This window comes from Chenopodium album, chromosome 11 (genome assembly GCF_948465745.1).
Source record: "Chenopodium album chromosome 11, dcCheAlbu1.1, whole genome shotgun sequence".
Taxonomy (NCBI): domain Eukaryota; kingdom Viridiplantae; phylum Streptophyta; class Magnoliopsida; order Caryophyllales; family Amaranthaceae; genus Chenopodium; species Chenopodium album.
Window position 1 is genome coordinate 54836407 of NC_137844.1, and position 20659 is coordinate 54857065.

The 20659-nt window shown below is 35.7% G+C and overlaps 3 protein-coding genes across 5 annotated transcripts; all 3 read left to right on the forward strand.

Moving 5' to 3' along the window:
• Positions 1 to 255: 255 nt before the first annotated feature.
• On the forward strand, positions 256 to 3465 carry LOC145569252 (uncharacterized). 2 transcript variants are annotated; one of them, XM_081628615.1, is made up of 5 exons: positions 256 to 435; positions 592 to 664; positions 1617 to 1770; positions 2078 to 2119; positions 2431 to 3465. In XM_081628615.1, the coding sequence occupies exons 1-5, from the start codon at positions 365 to 367 to the stop codon at positions 3300 to 3302; spliced, it is 1212 nt and encodes a 403-aa protein (XP_081484741.1). In that variant the 5' UTR covers positions 256 to 364; the 3' UTR covers positions 3303 to 3465. The 2 variants fall into 2 exon arrangements, with proteins under 2 accessions (XP_081484741.1, XP_081484742.1); XM_081628616.1 differs by lacking the exon at positions 256 to 435 and having other exon boundaries at positions 592 to 639.
• Positions 3466 to 7850: 4385 nt separating this feature from the next.
• LOC145569253 (plant UBX domain-containing protein 10-like) lies at positions 7851 to 15941 on the forward strand. Its single transcript, XM_081628617.1, has 4 exons — positions 7851 to 8807; positions 13673 to 13843; positions 15062 to 15265; positions 15504 to 15941. Exons 1-4 carry the CDS (start codon positions 7977 to 7979, stop codon positions 15732 to 15734), a joined length of 1437 nt encoding a protein of 478 aa, XP_081484743.1. The 5' UTR covers positions 7851 to 7976; the 3' UTR covers positions 15735 to 15941.
• A 1263-nt stretch (positions 15942 to 17204) lies between these two features.
• On the forward strand, positions 17205 to 20659 carry LOC145567800 (putative serine/threonine-protein kinase WNK10). Of its 2 annotated transcripts, XM_081627181.1 has the most exons (8): positions 17205 to 17796; positions 18364 to 18401; positions 18578 to 18805; positions 18895 to 19115; positions 19209 to 19366; positions 19466 to 19844; positions 19926 to 20346; positions 20445 to 20659. In XM_081627181.1, exons 1-8 carry the CDS (start codon positions 17707 to 17709, stop codon positions 20650 to 20652), a joined length of 1743 nt encoding a protein of 580 aa, XP_081483307.1. In that variant the 5' UTR covers positions 17205 to 17706; the 3' UTR covers positions 20653 to 20659. The 2 variants fall into 2 exon arrangements, with proteins under 2 accessions (XP_081483307.1, XP_081483308.1); XM_081627182.1 differs by lacking the exon at positions 18364 to 18401 and having other exon boundaries at positions 17206 to 17796.

Genomic DNA, 20659 nt, shown 5'->3' on the forward strand with positions numbered 1-20659 from the left:
ACCTTTTTCTACTTTCTTGTTTTGGTTTTTATGTTTCTTTTTTTAATTTAAAAAAAATGAAAATAAAATACAATTACCAACAAGCCCTCAATGTCAAGAAGAAAGAAAGAAAATACTGAACAGTTCTGTGCAAAGGTCCATTGGGCTATTCAGTCCAGTCCTAAACGGTAAAGCTCAATAATTAACTCTTAGCCCAATATACAAACCCAAAAATAATCAAATGAAGAACAAAGGTAAACAACAGAGAGACATACCTCGCAGGCTCGCACTTTCCAGTTTTATCTGGGACTCCAAATAAACTTCTTCTCGAAGTGTTCTTCGTCTTCTTCCTCATTTTCAAATTTCCTGATTGATTAAAAAAAAAATGGACGAAAGTATTGCTTTATCTGAAACTTTACAGATTAACTCCGCCTCTTCTCGCGTTATCTGCCGTGTGTAAGCTTCTTCTTTCTCCTATTTAATCAATGAAATTTGTTATATTCAGTAAATTATTTGATCATTAACAAATTCTGATTGAAAAATGATAAATTTGAGTTGTTTTATTTGATAATTTGTTGAGTATTTGTTTGATTTTGAATTTGTGAAATGTAGATGTCAAAAGCAATTTTCGCAATATACTTGTCCTCGTTGTAATACCAGGTACTGCTCCCTCCATTGTTACAAGGTATGCCTTTTCTTTTCAGCTCTTACCAACTAATTTCCCTTTCGTTGTTCGATTTTCGAGGTTTATTGATATGTCAACTGTTCTGGACTAGTTAGGAGTAAGGGTGGTTATATGTTGTTAATGCTAATTAATACTCCATCCGTCTTCAAATAATCGTCTTGTTCGAATCAAATTGATTTAAAGATATGTACTCCATATTCCGTACTAAAGAGTTACTACTATTTGGTGAATGGTTGATAATAGCATAGGAAGTGGCCGCTTGCTCAGAAGTTGTACTTGTACTTCCTACAATTGGGGAAAGTTGGTTATTACAAAATGTTAATTAGGTTTCTAGAACTTTATAGGGATTGTGGAATTGTAATGAGTAAAGAGCTTTATATACTACTCCGTATATAGAATGACTAAAAGAAGTTTTGTGGTTGATGCATCTCTTTATTAGGTGAAAAAGGATAGACTGCATAATTTGGTTGAGGCGACTTTGGAGTTATGTAAAGAGAAGAATGAGGGTTGCTATGAAGAAGAAAACCGTAATTGCACTCATTGATGTATACTGATATTGTGTGGGATGACTTCTCTGCTCTTGTCTAACAAGAGTAATAAGTATTGCTACTCTTCTTAAACTAAATAAATAAATAAATCATGTTAGGATTTGATATATATTTTTCGTGAATGCTAAAGATGCTGCTGGTCTTTTTACGAATGCTCAATGTAGAATAATTTGTGTTTCCAGTTATAATCTGTAAGCAATTTGGTATAAAATTAATCATTTGTTATTTTAATTATCATATCCTGCTTCACTTGCCTGCGTGCACTACTACTAGCCATAGCCATAGCCATTTTTTAGCTGTAATCATCTAAAGCCTAATTTCCTTGGCCCTCCTATAAGTTAAGAGACTCGTGATCTAAGTGATGCTATGATTGTATTTGATTCATTATGTGGTTGTTTTGGCAGTCTCACAGCCTCCGATGCACTGAATCTTTTATGCGGGAGAATGTTGTAGATGAGATGAAACAGCTACGCCCTGATGATGAGAGCAAGAAAAAAATGCTGGAAATTCTCAAAAGATTTCATGCTGAAGACGAGGAGGATAGCATGGATGAAGATGGTATGTTTCCTCAGGGGGTCATATGTTTAATTTGAAGTAAATAGTAAGATAGCTACCTATACCCCAAGAGGGCCGAGACAGTGTTTGTGCATTATCACTAGCTAAGAGTAATAAATTAATCCAAAAATTCTGCATAAAGTGATACAACTTATAGTGTGAAATAAGATGGCAGAAATCTAGTTAAAAAAAACCACAATGGAATGTCTGAGCTCATGCAAGTTAGCTCTTAGATCAGTTTTATCATTAGTTCTGAGCTTTCCTTCTAGTTATCAAATATGTTAACTTATGCTATTTCCTTATATTGCAGACTCAACTCTCTCTGAGGAGACTATTCAAAAGGCTCTATCAGGTATGTTCCTTATAATTTCATCCTTCCCAGTGTCAATAGTTGCACGTAACTTGCTGTTTGTCGATCCCCCCTATAGGCTATAGCTGTGTGGCCTGCTTATCTTTTTTTAGTTAGTGCTGTCTTTTCCTGTTTCCTTGCTGCATTGTCTCTTAGACAATTTTTTTCACTGCTGTTGTATTCTTATTTCCTTGTACAGTATCCAATTTGAAGGTTTACTGTGTAAGGCTTGATTAGGAGCTAGGCATTTATATTATTTAGGGAGAATATATACTTGTATGTAATATGCTCTGAAGCATAATTTCTGTTTTCAGGAGGTGAAATAAATTATGACGACTTAAGTGCTGAAGAAAAGAAACTTTTCCAACGAGCTATAGCAACTGGAGAATTGAGCAAGATGATCGAGCCATGGGAGCCATGGTGGTTGAAGCCTTCTGCTCGAACAATATCTCTGAGTCATGAAGGAACTCGGCTTATCCAGCCTTTAGCAAGCGAGGAAGCATCAGGATCTCATTCTGTTGAAAGCCTTGAGAGTGAAATTCCTCCTGGACCTGAGACACCTTTGCCATCACTTAAGAATCTTACTTCTGCTGAGCCTTCTCCACTTCTCCCGTTTCATCTGGTTGACATCCTGTACAGCTATTGTTTCACACTTCGCCTTTATAATGGGGATTGGTCGTCAGATTCTATCGGAGCTTCCATGGTGGTCTTAAATGTGTCCGCAGTTTTAAGCCAGGGAGCACAACCAGAATCCTTATTAGAAGCTGTTTCATATTGCTTAGAGCAGACTTGTTCGCCAGACTTTAGACACATGGGTGGTTTACAGTTCGGGTTTGGTGTTCTTGATGATGTAGTGTCTTTAATATCCTTGGGCAGGGCTGCTGTAGTATGTGCACTATGTGACCTGCAGAGGATGATTGCGGCAGGAGAGATGGAGCTGAAATCCGAGAAACCAAGAAAAACAAAGAGTTCAGAGGTCAAGAGCAAGCTCAAGTCTGCTGAAAGGAAGATCTACTTTATATTGTGCTGGGTGAACGAGCAGCCAGAAGAAGTTTGGTCTTCTCTGTCAGTTCTTGTTCAGGCTGAAAAGGCTTCGCAATTGGAATACCAAGGCAATGGAAAGAGGAGATACTTAAAGACAGAGAAGACAAACGATAATAGCAAAGCTTTAATAAAAGAAATTTAGTTATTTGAATGTTCCATCTTATGTTATGAAGAGTCACTTTTTTTGATAGGTGTGGTATGTTATCAAGAGTTAATTAGGATAGTAAAAAGTAATGTATAACTCTAGCAAAGCAGAGCATGTACAAAAGCTTTTCTTGTGCAAGGAGATTGGATAGCTTTTTTGCAGGATATATACAAGTAAGGTTGGTATGCATGCAGTTGATGCTGAGATCTGTTTAGTTACAGTATTCGTATACTCATACTCCCTGAGACCCTGACTAAGTTATAGACAGGCAGGAATCCCTGGTTGCTGCGTGCTACCCCGTAAATCACTGCTATTGTCAAATTTGCTATACAACTCGGTAGTTGGTACAGTGTACGGCTTAGGCAGCCAATCTGGTGCATTTACATGCACTTCTAAACTTGTTATACTCGTGTTAGTGATGTAATCATGCTGTCATGACTCCTGGGTGCAGAAAACTGTCATCTGTCAGCCGATAAATGGGCATTACAGACGACAATTCGATTAAAAAAGGCAACGTACAATCACATTACATTGATTAGCCCTAAAATTCAATGGACGAATGGGACAAACTGCTAAAAACTTTATTGAATTATGATCACCTAAAATGTAAATGAGAACAAACACATATATAGAAATGATGATTAATACCATAAAAAAAAGACATCACCAAATTCTAATAATTACTGCGATACATAGATAAATTACTTCTCCCATCATGCATGAAACTAACTAACTGAGCACAAACAACCCTAACGACATCATAATTTCCGCAGAGACCATGCAACATCCACAAGGCTTCAAGGCGAAAACATATTAATCAACCTTTCGGCGAAAAGAGCAACCCTCGGTAAGCCTAGCCTTGCCACCAGTAGGCTGACAAATAACAGTCTGACAATTAGGGCACATGATCACAGTTTGAGAATGGCTGAACACTGTCGTAATAGCGAAGCAACCTTGACACTTAACGTCCATGAAATACGAGTTTGGGGTCTGCACCAACCTTTTCAGCTTATGCTTCTTCTTCTCCAGCTCTGCCGGCGGGTTCAGCAAATCTATGTCGTTCTGCAACACCATGATTGTTGTTTTTTTTGCAAGTAGGGTAAATTTATGATCAATATATAATGAATATGATCAAGAATTTTGAGTTTATGATCTTAAAAAAGAAGTGGCAGCAAGGGTTTAGGTTTTATGAATAATGCGTTTATATAAGTTTTAGGTGTGTGTGCTACGTAGGTTTAAGGATTTAAGAAAGTAGGGTTTTGAGGATGAAAATTCGGTGATATTCTAGTGTGTTGTTTTGCTTTCTTGGGGATTTCTAGTAGTTTCTCGTTTTTTTATGGGCCCGAAGGAAAATTTGTAACTTCTCTCGCCCAAAAGAAAATTAGTACAATAATTTCATTAATTAACTAGTTTTTAGGCTCGCATGATTGATGCCCTATGGCTACAATAAGTCTTGGCTGCCCTCTAGTGCAGCTAGGATAGATGTAACAGGTCGTGTAATATGAACATTTAGTAAAAAAATATAAACACGTAGAAAAATAAACATTTAGTAATAAAACAATGAACACGTAAAATAAAAGCGAACATTTAGCATTAAAAAGCGAACATGTTAGATTGTTTAGTATATTAAAAGTGAACATGATTATCATATAATCATAAAATTGATGGGCTATGGCCTTAAAGATGAACATTTAGTTAAAAAAAAAAAAGAACATGTAAAAATAAATGATCATTTAGTAATAAAAAAATAAACACGTAAAAAAATGAATATTTAGTAATAAAAAATGAACATGTCAAAAAAAATATGAACATTTAGTATAGTAAAAATGAACATTTATCATACAAATATAGAATAGCTGAATCATACCTAATAAAATGATCATTTCATAAAAATATATGCATACATTATATAAAATGAACATTTAATACAGAAAAATAAACACATAAACAAATGAACGCGTTAAAAAAATTATGAATATTTAGTATATTAAAAATGAACATGATTTTCGTATATTCATATGGTTTAAAATCATTGTATATAATAATTAACAAAAAATAAAGATAAAATATATCATTAAATTATGCTCATATTTTATATACAAATGTTCATTTTGTACAAAATGTTCAATTTTTAAGTACTGTATGTTCATATTTTTTTTTATTTACAGAACACAAATTCGATTGTAATTATTTTAACTCTAAAAATTTGAATATCCACCTTAAATCTAATCTTAATTTATCATAGAGACAATAATTATCGATCTATAACCTAATAGATTAAGAATCACACATGCAAAATTGATAAAATTCAACAATTTTACAACATTCATATATTTATAATTAAAAACTTAAAAAAAAAAAATCGAAATTAACTCAAATTTCACGATTGTGACGAAGATGATGATGATGATGATGATGGAGAATGCTACAGTGGTGATGAATTGGAGAATATCCAAATTAGAAGGACAAAGAAGTATAAAGATTGAAAGAAAGTGAGGAAAAAAAAGAAAATTAACTTTAAAAAAAAGGGGAAAAAAGTGGAGAGAGAAAATTTCAGATTGAGTAGAAAACAGAGGAGAGAGAAAATTAATAGAGATAAAAAAGTAGAAGAGAGAGAGTTAAGATATAAAGAGGGGAAAAAAAAACGTATGTTCATTTTTAGATTAATATATGTTCATATATAAATGCAATGGTGCAACTAGTTTAGCTACACAAGAGTGTAGCTAAGAATTTGCGCTATGGCTAATACTATGTTTTTAAAACTTAAAGTTGTGAGTGAAAATCTTGTACAATCACTCTACACCACAAAGACATTGTTTATTTTTTACCAAAAAGACATTGTATTAAAAAGAAAGGCTTTCTTGTCAAAAAAAACCAAAAAAGAAAAAAAAAAAGAAAAGAAAAAGAAAAGTCTTCAACACTCTACCAACTAGAATTTGGTGTAGAGAGCAACATAGATCGCATATTATGTTGCTAGCTTAGGTCACTAAAAATTTTGAGCTCTAAAATCTCACATTTGACATAAAAATCTTTCACTATGTTTTTAATAGAATGATACATTTATTTTTCGATATAATGATACTCCTTTTGTTCCTAACTAGGGATTTTAACGGACACGATTCGCGTGGTATAATTAGCCCTTTGAAAAATATTACTACGTATTACTGAGCATCCTGAACTTTGCGTAATAGCCAAAACGTACACCACCAACTATGATGGAAGGTGCAACGGGTGCCTTAAATGAAAAACTCTGGCTGCTTATTTCACCGGAGGAGGTGAATCCATGCGTGTCAAATGGATGCATGGGAACAATTCACCATTTCTTTAAACTGTTCTGAAGAGTGAAAATTCACTTCCTTCGGTGAAATAAGTGCCTGGAAATTTTCATTTAAGGCACGCATAGCACCTAACACTATAGTTGGTGGTGTTTTGACTACTACGCAAAGTTCAGGGTGCTCAGTATACCTAAGCCATATTTTAGGGTGTTTTGACCAATTTTGCCTATTTTTAATTAATATAGGGTTTGATCATTATCAATGCAAAATAGACATAAATTGTTGGTTATTAAATATGTTTTGATGCATATTTTCAACATGTTAAAATTTCAAATTAGTACTCCATATCTATATGTACTTTCTCTATTATTCTTGAATTTACAAGAGTTTATATGACACAATTATTAATGCATAACTTTAACCATATGCTATATAACATTTGTAAATGTCAGAATATTAGTAAATATTACAATTAATTAACATTAGTACGGAATAATTGTAATGAATAACGACTATAATTTGCAAAACAAACATGAACGAATCCATCGACATATCATATTACACAATAATATATGACTTTTACATATTAGCAAAAAATATACAGTCAAGTTTAATATATGACTAGTGTATAAGTTAAAACTCTTGCAAGTATTCATAAAATATGAGGGAGTAATGAAAAATATCAATAGTTAAATAATATGTATACATGTGTGATGTGTTGCCACCAGTAGATGAGAATATGAGATTACTGACTTGGGAATTTAGAGGTAGGATTATTTCATATTTCATGATTGACCACCCAATCATCATATCCCTTAAAAAACGCACCAAATTACCAATCCTTCATTTCCCCAGAATTTAAATACCAGGTGTGAGAACAAATCATACGATACCTTGACAAATATTTATTTATTTGAAGGATCTATTGAATTGATACCTCTTCCAGCTTCGTAAATCAACAAGATAAGAAAATTCTTCTTTTCTCAAAAAAATATAGTTGATTAGGCTCAAATGTGGGACCTTAAGGTGAGTATCCCACAAACTCTACCAAGCTTTACTCGGCACCTCGACAAATATTTGGTGAGAATTAAACTAACTTAAAAGAGTTAAAACGCTGTGTTTCACTTCACAGTAGTAGCTCAGCTAAACTCAACTCCCAATGGCATTTTTGTTATTATATCCTTCTTTCTGCCAACATTTCGGTGCCCTCAAATCTTCAACCGTCGCTTTCCTCTCCTTCATCATCAAAGTAATACTGTCTGATCATCTCTTCTCTCTACCATAAACCTCTCCACATTCCTCAAAAATATCCCAATTTTTCACAGAGGAGAGAGAAAATCTACCTTCGTCGGCACCGGCGAAATCCGAGGAGAGAGAAAATTAGGGTTTCATAAAAATGGTAGATGCTAGCGATAAATTGGCGTATTTTCAAGCAATTACAGGTTTAGAAGACATTGATTTATGCACTGAGATTCTTGCTGCTCATAATTGGGATCTTGAGCTTGCAATCGCTGCTTTTACTGGCAATCCCAATGTTCCAGAACCTTCTGATGATGTCGGAAGTAGTGGGCAACATCAACAATCACAATCACAATTACAATCACAATCTCTGCCTAGTGCGTTTCCTAACGACGCCGTTTTAAGGTCTGATTCTAATTCTAACCCTGGAAATGGAAACCCTAGTTTGGCATGGAGGGTAATTACTTTACCGATTTCGGTTGTTTCCGGTAGTTTAGGGTTGATTTCTGGTGCGGTTGGGTTAGGGTTATGGGCTGCTGGTGGGGTGTTATCGTATTCATTTGGGATGCTGGGGTTAGGGGGTCGTCGAGGTGGTGATTCGTCGGCTAGTCCATTGGTTCAGGTACCGTCTTCGGCTTCCGAAGCAATGGAGTTTGTGGCAGCGTTGGAGAGGGAGTATGGGTCTGGTGTGAGGGTCAATTTTGTTTCAGAAGGGTTTATGGATGCGCTTCAGAGGTCTAGACATGCTTATAAGCTGTTGTTTGTGTACTTGCATTCGCCGGATCATCCTGATACGCCTTTGTTTGTGGAGAGGACATTGGGGAGTGAGGTGTTTGCTGATTTTGTCAATGAGAATTTCGTGGCGTGGGGAGGTAGTATTCGTGCTTCCGAGGGATTTAAGATGAGTAATAGTTTGAAAGCCTCGCGGTTTCCGTTTTGTGCTGTTGTTATGGCTGCTACTAACCAACGTATTGCTTTGCTTCAGCAGGTAGGACTGCTGTTTTTTTTGGCTAATATTTGGTTCAAATGCTTGATTAAGTCGTTGATTATAGTTTTATGTAATTGCCTAGTAGTTTTGTGATCACTGCTAATTGATAATTTGGAATGTTCAATTTGTGATTGGTGTTAATCTAGGTTGGGATATCATGGGAGGTTTAATTTGGGTTTTTTGGGGTGATTATAAGGTGTGTTTTATGATAATTGATTGTCTTATAATGTAGGTACTTAGTTAGGCTAACTTATTGTCACTAGAATATGTAGTGATGATACCTGTAAATCAGCTGGTTATCCATGTGAAAACTGTGTGTGTGTAACTAGAGAAATCTGCAAGTGTATGTTGCACTGTTTTGAACTTTGATAGCTGTGGATTAGGGGCATTGCCTGTATTAGAAAGTTAGAATGTACTAAGTATTAGGGGCATTGCCTGTGTAACTTTTGCATAAGAATGAGACATTTGATTGTAAGGGACGGAGGAGGAAGATTTTTGTGGATGACTATACGGATTAATCACTTTTGGTTCATGTAGCCGACCCCACTTATGGGATTAAGGCTTTGATTGATTGATTGATATAGATTGTGGTTGGACATGAAGATCTTGCACTTGTCAATGAAAGGCATTTTGGACATTAGCTGGAATAGGGATCAACTGGTACAATGCAAGCTCTTCAGTTGAACTAATTTCTGCATATTAACTTTGTGGTTTATCTTATGCTAAGTATATCTATGAAGGACCTTAGTAGGAGGTTGAGTGCACTTTTTGGTTAAAGGGATTTGGCTGGAAAAGAAGAGAAAGGAATGGTTTTTTTTTATTAATATGTTTGGTTAGATGAATGAAGAATCAATGTATAAAAAAGCTCAAAGTGCACTAAAGCAAGAGGGCTTCTGCTGCGCCTAGGCGCGTCATATAGGTAGTTAAAAATTTTTGGCTGGTTAAAAATTTTTGGCTGAAGTGCTCCTCAAGTGTGCCTTGGGTGCGCCTTGGGCGCTTTTTGTGCGCCTAACCCAAAACGCCTCGTCTAGACCAATATAAGTGCTCACCCCTTATCGCTTTGCGCCGGTGCGCTTTTTCAAACAGTTTGAAGAATTCATAGGAATGGAAGGGATGTGGGAGGAAAGCCTCTTTACAATTTTTCACTTTCCTTTCCTCCCAAAATTGGACAAATTTGATAGGAAAGTCGAAATTATAAGTTAATCATAATTTTTTTTTTCTCTTTCCTTCAATTCCTTTCATTTAACCAATTATTGAAATAAAATCACTTTCTTTTCCCCTCCCATCCTTTATTTTCTTTTCCTTTACTCATATTAAACCAAATTAACCTAGGCTAATGATTCTGAAAATAGGCTCACATAAATGAAAGCTTGTGTCATCGGAAACATGGTTTTAAATTACGGATGTGGTTGCAGTCTTGGTGAAGTTTTGCAGGCAATGTGGGTGGTTTGCATCATAATATATTTATCACCTTAAGCATAAAATCTTTACACTGCGGTTGCGATGCGTTTATACAGCCAAGAATTAATGCCATGATTGGAAGTGATGAATGAGCAATTTCACCTATACCGAATGAGTTAATCCATGCCTTTTTGGTAGAGATAATTCAAGGTAGGTCTTCTACTAAGAATTTGGTTTGTTCTGGATCCTATTTAATCCAATTGGGAACCTATTTACTGACCAACCTATTTTGATTTAGAATACAGTCCTAAGAGCTACTGTTTTTGGGTAACCTATGCATATTCCACAAGGTTTTCTGCTGATTGTTGGTCTTTTGTCTTCCTTTAATGAAACAACAGACTAATCTATTATTAGTCATTTTGTGGGCATCATATGAAAACTTGGTGGATGTTTTTTTTTTTTTTTTTTTTTTTTGTAATATGTGGAATTTACTTATAAACGAATTTTGAGAAGTTAAGGAAAGGTTGGAAAGGAGGGAGTGAGAGACAACTGTGGCTTTCTGGATGCTATATTTTGACAATTATGTAAATCCATTATATAGAGCCATAGAGGTGTTTGTTTTTTAGTATTAAGGTTTATAGTAGCATTGAGAAACAAATGAAGGATCTTTGTTGATGCTGATTTGGCTTGTTGCTAACTCCTAAATGGGGTTGGAGGTTAGGCAGACATCTTTTTGGCGTGAGAAGGATTTGTCGCAAAAAATCAAAATGAGACATGGTTATTTAATGGGAAGTGGATGCTGTTGCTGTTGTCAGTTGAGATACTATGGTATGTTTTATTTGGGTTTTGGGAAAAGTGAAATTGATTTTCTTATTTCGACCTTAAGATGTTGGTGCTTAGTTGCACTTTATTTTACAAGAACAGTTCATGATTTCACATGTGAATCAACTAATAGCCATTGTGTTGGGTTATCTTTGCAAATACTTTGAAGTTCCTCTGCCATTAATTGTTCTCGTCTTCTCTAGGATAAACAATTGATGGATCAATCATTAGTTACTCCTTGCGGATCTATAATTCGGTGATAGGTAGCCCGATATTTGTTGAATAAAAATCAAGATGCATGTCAGAAAAGAACACTAGAATAAAGTCTAGTCTCTATTCCGCAATTCCATAATTATCTTGTATTTTGAGATTGAAGAGAAATTTTGTTCTTGCAACCTTCCTTCGAAGTGGAACTAATAGTGAGTCAAGGAATATGAATAATCTGCTAATTTTCAGAGAGAGAGAGAGAGAGTGGGGGGGGGGGTGGTTGAGGTTGTTTGGGCTAGAGTTGGATACAAATATACGGAGTACAAATTTTGTATTGTAATTGATCAAATAAAATATGTGCTAGAAAGTGTGGAGTACATTTTGGGGGGGGGGGGGGGGTGGGGGATATTTTTATATGGTCAGGGAGTTTGTTGTTTGTTATCTATTGTCACTCCAGGTTTCAAATGGTTGCTTATAAGAACCTATTTGGCTAACTGAGTTTATGTTTTTCCAATGTCTTGACGTGGCTTTTTAATGACTTCTTAAGTTTTTTGTTTATTTTGGTTTCTTACTCCCTTTCTTTTCTCTACCAGTCTCCAATTCCCATCTTGCTTGTAGATAGATTTTTGATATGTAAAGCGACATAGCATAATTGTATTTTAGTCTATTGGTGTGGCACAATAGAAGTGTCTTGATCTTTTTAGGCCGTCTCTGTGTCTGTGGGTGCCTCTGGTGTTTATGCCTTTTTGTTGGGCTGAGCAATTTGCAATTGGTTGGTGTGACTATGGTTCTCTGGTTTGGTCCGCTGTTGTGAAATGATGGATGGAAGGCAATAGAATGGGAGCTGGAATGTTTTTGGTTTTGATTTTCATAACTTAAACCTAGAAACAAAATCTTTTTTGATCTATCTGGACCTCTTTAACTTTTTCACATTGTTGACTGGGGATGGATGAACTTTAGATAATGATGGTGTTGTCTAATTAAGCTCTGAGGTCTGATATGAACTTTTCTTCTGAGCATGAGGCTTTTGATTGTTGTGGAGTTTCTGAGGCTGATCTGTCACCAGGAAAGGTTTGCCAACACTTAGGGCTGCTGTGAATGGTGGATATGAAATGGCAGGTAGGGAGTTCCATGGGTGGCAACTGAAATCAGGTATTAGAAATCAATCAATCAATCACAGCCTTAACCCCATAAGTGGGGTCAGCTACATGAACCAAAAGTGTTTATTCTGTATAATCATCCACAAAAATCTTCCTCCTCCATCCCTTAATAGAAATAAAAAAAACAATAAAAGAATTACCAATATTTTGATAGTGTAAAGATGTGATCTCTGATCTATGAGCAGAGTAAAATGAATTTGAAACTTGAGTAAAAGATGCATATCTTTAAAGATTTTTAGGTGGGTCTCCAAAAGTATTATCTGTAGTCATCTTGACTGGCTGGCATAAGGTTGCAGACATTTGATTCTCAATTATGAGATGCTTATATTGTTATTGCTCCATGGCCTGCATCTTGTTAGGATTTGCGAATTGCAATTGTTGATGTCATGCTGTCGTTTGGGAACAATTGCTTAGTAACAAACCATGAATCTCTGTTAAAACAGGCAGTCGACATTCCCGTGAAAACAAGGTTGTTACTAACACTTGTGATCATCAGGTTATATAAAAGTCATTCACCTCAGTGGAATTCAGTGATTTGGTGACTCAGAACGAGTTTCCAGGTCATTGATGTTTTTATGTCTGTCCTACTGTTGTGCGGATTATGGGTCCTTGGGTGTATCTGTTTTAGCTCAGCTTATCTGATAGCAGAATTTGTTTATGTAGTATTTGACTAGATTGAATATACTACTTCCTCCGTCCCATAATATAGTTCCTATTTGTGTTTTTTCATTATTAAAAGTGAAATGTATAATCATAGACAAAAGTTAAAGAGAGAATGGAAAAAAGTACAAGGCATGTGCAAAATTCAAGGGTAAATTAGGAGTACAATGAATAAAGTTAAAAAAGTGATGGTATAATGGTTTTTACATACTATCCAAAAATAGAAATAGGAACAACATTTTGAATCTCCAAAATAGGCAAACAGGAACTATATTATGGGACGGAGGGAGTAGTAATTATTGGAATTTTGGATTTGACGATGGAGTGTGTTGTGGAGCATATTGTCTCATATTGTGATGTTGTGCTGTGTGATTTTAAGAGGCTAATGACGAGATAACTTGGCTGTGGGTTGGTGCATTACATATATATACCTGTGTCTCATTATTATCAGCATTCATTCTAGGTAATTCTAACCTGGCTGTAACCATATTTTCTGTGTGTGCACTCTGACGTTAATTAGTCAAAATTGTGCTGTTTTATTGGTATTCAGTGATCTGATTCAGGGATTTTTTTTCCTTTTCTAAACTGTCCTACTAACTTCTTGTTCTGTTGCAGATTGAGGGCCCAAGATCCCCAGAAGATATGCTTTCCATACTACAGAGAGTTTTGGAAGAAAGTGGACCTGTACTTGTCTCAGCCAGGCTTGAAGCAGAGGAGAGGAGGAACAACATGCGCTTGAGGGAAGAACAAGATGCTGCTTACAGAGCTGCCTTAGAAGCTGACCAGGTATCATAAAATATTCTGCCTCTGTTGTATTTATTTGCCTACTGTTGCTGGTCTTGTTGCCTTTGAGCCGTCAACTTTTTTACGGAGTACTTTGTATTACTTGAGTTCCTAATCTTTTTATTTGTTACACTGGGTCTATGTGAGTGCTTGGAGAGCGTTTTAGGGAGGTTTACATAAAATGGGTGCTCAAATCTTGCTTTGGAGGTGTCTTGTAAAGTTTCTGGAGACAGCTTAATAACTGTTTGTGGCAATTTTTTCGAACTTTTGGATGTAAATTAGAAAATGATTGATAGTCCGGTTAGTATGCAGCCGTTGCACAAAAGCAAGTTCTTTAATAGTTTTGAGTGCAAGGTTTTTCTATGAGAGGCAATTAGAGCAAATCATGGAACTACATTATTTATGCTTCTATGGTGCTTTTGATCAACTGTTGTCATTTGAACACTGTATACAAAGAAGTATATTAATTTGGTTGCCAATTTGTAGTTTCAAAAAGGCTTCAATACAAATAGGAGGAACATGAACTATTCCAGCTGTCTGAGATGGTTGTAACTTGCTAGTAGAATTTAGTGCTTTAATATTCCATACATTGGCTACGGTGGAGCCAAGAAAAAAAATCTATGAAGTTTCCAAACATATAGGAAAATATGCATTGATTAGAAAGAATATGCAACTCCGTTAATGTGTCCCTCCCCACCCTCTGGTTCAGAATTAGCTGTGAGGTTATAGCAGCTCTTCTGGATATGACAATTCTACAAAAACTCTATAATTGTTGGGTCATTGGTTGCATTCTTCATTACTTAATGCAAGAAGCATCATATTGGAAGACTTAAGCATGAACATTTGTAGTTTATGTTACATGGGACTCGAGTACCCATGTCCGACACGGGTATGTGTTCAAGCGTCTGACTCGGCTATTTTGTGAAAAAAAAAAATGTCTTTATACAAAAGGTGAAGTGTCCAAGTGTCATATCCACGTCCGAGTGTCAAGAGTCCGACATGGGTACTTGAGGTGAAATGAAGAGTCCATGTACCATAGTTTGTAGTACTTCGTCTGGAAAGGTGACAATTTTTTGAAACATTATAAACTAGTATATGTGACTATAAAGTTGGATGGAAGGAATAATAAGATAAGTACTAAAGAAATTAATATTCAACCCCTGCATGCTTGGATATGTATTTGGCATTGCTGTCTAATTATTCCGCATATGCTCCTCTCAGGCTAGAGAACAGCAGAGGAGAGAAGAACAAGAGAGACTAGAGAGGGAAAGGGCTGAAGAGGAGCGAAAACGTCGTGAGGAAGAAGAGGCACGTGAAAGAGAAGCGCGTGAAGCAGCTGAAAGAGAAGCTGCCTTGACTCGTAGAAAGCAGGAAAAAGCTTTGTCTCTTGGTGCTGAACCTGAGAAAGGACCTGATGTTACTCAAGTAATATTCCATCTTTACCTTAAAACTATTTTTTGTCCTTATAAAATACCAATACAGTTATGATTCATTCAGTTTTAGGATGACTTGCATATGATGGCCTCTGTCTTTTAGTTCTAGTCTCAATTCTTTTTGTTCAATTTTAATACATATTCTATTTCCTGCATTGACCATGTTTGACATTTAAGTATGGAATCTTTTACTTTTAGAGCTTCAATATAATTGCTTCATACTTAATCAGGTATTGGTGCGATTTCCAACTGGAGAGCGTAAAGACAGGAGATTCCACAGCAATGCAACCATCCAGTCTTTATATGACTATGTTGATTCTTTAGATTGCTCAAACTTCCAAAGCTACAATCTAGTCTCCAATTTTCCAAGAACAGTATACAGTCCAGAAAAGCATTCTTTGACCCTGAAAGAAGCAGGCTTGCATCCGCAGGCAAGTCTTTTCGTGGAACCAAACTTGTAGGGAAAAATTTCTCTGTGATCAACATTGTTTAGAATTATGATCGCGAGGAACACTTTAGTCTCTCTTGTTCAGTGCTGGTTTATCAAATATTCTGATGAGCATAATTCCCATGTATTTCTCTTTCCCCTTGTATTTTCTCTTCCAAATTCTCACCAATTTGGCTCAAGTAGGTGGATTTAGAATAAGGAATGTTAGCTTTTGTACTTATTCCATCTGTCTCATGCTTCTGGAGAAGTGTTTAGAAATGCATTATGATTTGTCGTCTTTTCCAAACAGAGAAAGCCATCTCCTCTTTGTGAAGGAAGGTGTCTCTGGTAACGCGTTACAGTCCTTGCAGAGGATGTGCAACGCTGTGCTGTTGCCCACTGCAGCTAAATTTTATGTCATCCATATCCATACAGTTTTAATTTCATGTTAAATGATTCGACAAGTATACTCCACATATGACTTTAGCACGATGTTGTATGTGGCAATCAAAATGATGGCTGGATTTGAGTCATTTGACTTTTGAGTTGATACCAAATGATGCATTGGATAACGAACGCACATGTGAGCCACATGCACTGGATTTGTGGCTAAATTCCATTCGGATGTTTGGAATTCTATCCATGTAACCAACACTAAAGCTACTTAGCGTTGACAATTTGAGAGTAATGCTTTTAGTTGAACGTGGAGTGATATGGAAAGTTGCTGAAATGTCAAATAGCACAAATACTCTATTACATTACATCCGTTAATTAATATTTAATGGAGGTAGTATTTTTGATATATTGAAATTTGAAAATTACTCTATAGTTTATTACTTCCTCTATATATATATTTTTTTATTGTAATATTTTTTTTTCATGCTTATCAATGTATTATTTTAATGGCTATTATCTATAATTACCAATACATGTAAAAATTGTAATCATTTGATATCAAAATATTACAAATCAAGAAGACCAATCTAACAAGTTCTTATGTGATTATATTTTTTACTTAATTATAAATCATGAAAGCTAGTTTAAGAGGAGCATATATAACTAGTGTAAAGTCAATCCATTACAAATAGTAAAAAAAAAATTAAAAAAACTTGTGACAGGATAGTGGTCAAAATGTAATAATTAAATGAGAATACTTCTCTTCTTTTTGTTATTGAGTTATTTATTTAAGTTTGCTTCATATCTCAAATAGTTGAAAGTTTGTAATCACTATTATTGACAGTTATGTGAGTTACGGCTATAAATAAGCATTTAAATTTCAATATTGCTCCATATTGACATAAAACAAGGGTATAGATGCGAGGATATACTCCGTAGTCCGTATTCAAATAGAAAAATACGTGAAATACGAAATCTTTTTAAAATTGCGTGGGTCCAAAGAATGTTATGACTCAAATTAAATAAAAAGCCCTGAGGACAGTCCCCTCAAAAAAAAAAAAAAAAAAAAAAAAAAAAAAAAGCCCTGAGGACAGAGTACGTACCTGACGCCCTCCTGCTACTATAAAAATATAACGGATTTACTTATTTTCCGGAAATACCTGCTACATTTTCTCATCCCTTTTTACGCTCCTTATTTTTCCCAGTTTCTAGGGCTTGTTTTTTTACACATATCCTTAAAAAAATAAAAAACTTAAAAATTCAGATAATCTCCAATTCAATCGTTCTTCTCTAATTCTAGGGTTAGCAAATTCTTACAATTCATTTGAATTTTGATCGTGATATGGTGATTTTAGGTTTGGTATGACTGAGTTACGAATTACACCATTAATGGAGATCCGAGCTTTGAAATTACGAATCGATTCTTCGAATATGGATTTACTCGCTTGTCGACTAGGCTTCAAATCGTCGTTTGACTCCTATTTGATCGCTTGCGAAGCGTTTTCTGAACCTGCTACATTGCTTTCGATTCCAGTTGAAGAAGTTATTTGATCCTTTGTGTTTTTCTGCTTTCTCTCTCCTCTCAATTTTCTTCTTCTCCTCTTTCTGTAATGGAATCACTAAAAATTTCTTTGACATCGTCAATTTCTGATGAAATTGACGTCATTGTTGAGAGGGACCCCTCCGGCCGATACATTAAGGTATGATTCCTTCATTTCGATTATTTCCTTAATTTGTTATTATTGGTTGATTAGGGTAGTAATTTCTGATGTATTCTTTTTGTAATTATAACCCTAATTGCTTTCCTTGATCCATATTACGTTTTTTGCTTTAGATTTATATGTTTGATTTAAGGATCTTGCTAACGACCAACAAAAGCCGGGGCGTTGGATAAACATTTAAAATATTAGGCTAAAATGGTATTAATATGGAAAACATTACAAAATAACGCGTCGATCGGTGTAATTAATGTTCATTTTAATTTAATCTTTCTATTTTCAATTAGCTTATCTAACGCCCGTTCGTTAGCTTTTGCCTTGATTTTAATAAAATTTGCTAAATAAGTTTAATATAATGCCTTTTATGCCATGATTACTCATATTGTTTAATTATTTCGATTGTAATTGCCTGTTAGTAGTGAACTAGTGAATTTGCAGTTGATTTTTTGTGTTTTAAATTGTTTTGTTTTGTTTTGGATTATTACACGTTTAATCCTTATCTATTTATTTGTGATGATGTTTTTTTTCTTGTTGTCTCTTGCTCTTCAGTATTCTGAAATCCTGGGGAGGGGAGCATTCAAGACTGTGTATGATTCCTTGCTCAGTCTTCTGATTTTATGTTTTATTCTCTTTCACTTTCGAATTTTTAATTAGTTGAAGTCATAGCTAATAGTGATCACTTTCTTTGCTTCGGGTGAGGGGTCGAAAATGTCTTTACTTTTTCCCTAATTTTCGTATGTATGTTCGTTGTTATCTTAAATAGTTACAAGGCATTTGATGAGGTCAATGGAATGGAGGTTGCTTGGAATCAAGTGGACATTGATGATTTGCTGCAGTTGCCACAACACTTGGAGATGTTGTATTCAGAGGTTCATTTGTTGAAGTCCTTGAAACATGTAAATATCATAAAGTTCTACCATTCTTGGGTTGATGATGGTAGTAAGACTATCAACATAATTACTGAGCTATTCACCTCCGGAAATCTTAGACAGTGAGTATTTTTCTGTTGATTCTTTGTTCTGTAGAAATCCACATGGGTGTCCTTTTTATGCTGTTACTTTAACATCTTGTATTTTTTAGGTATCGTAAAAAACATAAGTCTGTCGACCTGAAAGCTATCAAAAACTGGGCAAGGCAGATCCTCCGGGGCTTACAGTATCTTCACAGTCAGAGTCCTTGCATCATACACAGAGATTTGAAATGTGACAATATCTTTATCAATGGGAACACTGGGGAAGTTAAGATTGGCGATCTGGGTTTGGCAACTGTTATGCAGCAACCTACTGCTCGAAGTTGTATTGGTACCGCCAAGTCCTGCTGTATTTTAAGCTTTTTGTTTCTTGAACAATTCATATAGTTAAAAGTATGTAACCTGTGGGGTCTTTTTGGTGCAGGTACACCTGAATTTATGGCCCCTGAGTTATATGAGGAGGAATACAATGAACTTGTTGACATATATTCTTTTGGTTTGTGTATGCTGGAAATGGTGACTTGTGAATACCCTTATTCTGAATGCAAAATTACAGCTCAAATATTCAAGAAGGTTATCTCGGTAGGTCATCAATTACTTCATACAGCTTGTAAGTGATGATAATTGCTGATAATTACCCACGCTGTAACCCCCTCTTTTTTTTCCTACATGATTTTTTAGGGTGTTAAGCCAGCAAGCCTTAGCAGAGTAACTAATCCGGAGATTAAGCAGTTCATTGAGAAATGTCTGGTTCCAGCTTCCATGAGACCATCAGCCGAGGATTTGTTGAAAGACCCATTTCTTGTATCCAAAATTCCTGAAGGGCCAAGTCCTCATTCTGTGATGATGAACATGGTTGAACCGGCTTGTTTGACCAGACCTCAAACAGCTCATTCTATGGATATAGACGGTGATGGCAAGAAGAGTGATTTTAGCTGGGAAGCTCCTCGCCATTTGACTTTAATTTTAAATTTCAATGATGTGAAAACCCTCAAGTTAATAGGAGAGGTGGTGGATAACAATTCAATCTCAATGACCCTCGTGTTTACTGGTACAAATGGTACGCTAAAATTCTAGCTTGGCCTTTTGTGAGAAGTCTAGTATCTCTTGATGGAAACTGAGTTTATGTTATTTGGATCAGGTCGTTTGAAGAATATTCATTTTATATTCAACCTTCAGAAAGATACCGTCATCTCCATTGTGCATGAGATGGTTGAAGAGATTGAAGACTTATCTGGGGAAGATTTGGTTCCCGCAGTGCAATTGATGGAGCAGCTGATTGCAGAACTGGTGCCTTACTCTAGGGAGCCTTCTAATTTCTCACTTACTGATCTCACCAGTTCGCTAGAGGAATTATCTGGCTCAAGCAGTGCCCTAGACTCACTCAAGTATCTATCAAAATCTGGAATGCTCAAGGTCCCCACAGAGGTGACTGGAAATGGAGAAGACCGTGGTTCTGGAGAATCACTTGTTTCGGGGATATCGGTTGATGAACAATATTCCATGACATGCTCTCATGATCCTGGCTTAAATGCTTGTGATGGCTGTAAACGCTCGAACAGGTATTGGTGGTTGTATTTGTTAGACTTGTTGCTATGGCTATGGTGTTTGTGATTTGTTTAACTTTATTCTTAAACGTATTCATTGTGATCTGATGCAGTATTGCTTTTGATGGTTTGAGCCTATCAAGTACGGCTTCTTTAACACAGCTAGAGAAAGAGCTTTGCAACGAGGAACTGAAGCAGGAGCTTGATGCAATTGAATCCCAATACAATGAATGCATACTTGAACTCTCGAGGAAGAGGGAGGAGGCAATAGAATATGCCAAGAAGAGGTGGGCTTCTAAGAAGGATGTAGTAGTTGGCTGACTGAAAT

Excerpts from the sequence above, each read along its gene's own strand:
- LOC145569252 (XM_081628615.1), top strand. The coding sequence starts at position 365 with ATGGACGAAAGTATTGCTTTATCTGAAACTTTACAGATTAACTCCGCC. Across the intron at positions 665-1,616 it reads GCTCCCTCCATTGTTACAAG|TCTCACAGCCTCCGATGCAC; the intron begins GTATGCCTTTTC and ends TTGTTTTGGCAG. Across the intron at positions 2,120-2,430 it reads TATTCAAAAGGCTCTATCAG|GAGGTGAAATAAATTATGAC; the intron begins GTATGTTCCTTA and ends TTCTGTTTTCAG.
- LOC145569253 (XM_081628617.1), top strand. The coding sequence starts at position 7,977 with ATGGTAGATGCTAGCGATAAATTGGCGTATTTTCAAGCAATTACAGGT. Across the intron at positions 8,808-13,672 it reads GTATTGCTTTGCTTCAGCAG|ATTGAGGGCCCAAGATCCCC; the intron begins GTAGGACTGCTG and ends GTTCTGTTGCAG. Across the intron at positions 15,266-15,503 it reads AAGGACCTGATGTTACTCAA|GTATTGGTGCGATTTCCAAC; the intron begins GTAATATTCCAT and ends ATACTTAATCAG.
- LOC145567800 (XM_081627181.1), top strand. The coding sequence starts at position 17,707 with ATGGAATCACTAAAAATTTCTTTGACATCGTCAATTTCTGATGAAATT. Across the intron at positions 19,367-19,465 it reads TATTCAAGAAGGTTATCTCG|GGTGTTAAGCCAGCAAGCCT; the intron begins GTAGGTCATCAA and ends ATGATTTTTTAG. Across the intron at positions 20,347-20,444 it reads GGCTGTAAACGCTCGAACAG|TATTGCTTTTGATGGTTTGA; the intron begins GTATTGGTGGTT and ends GATCTGATGCAG.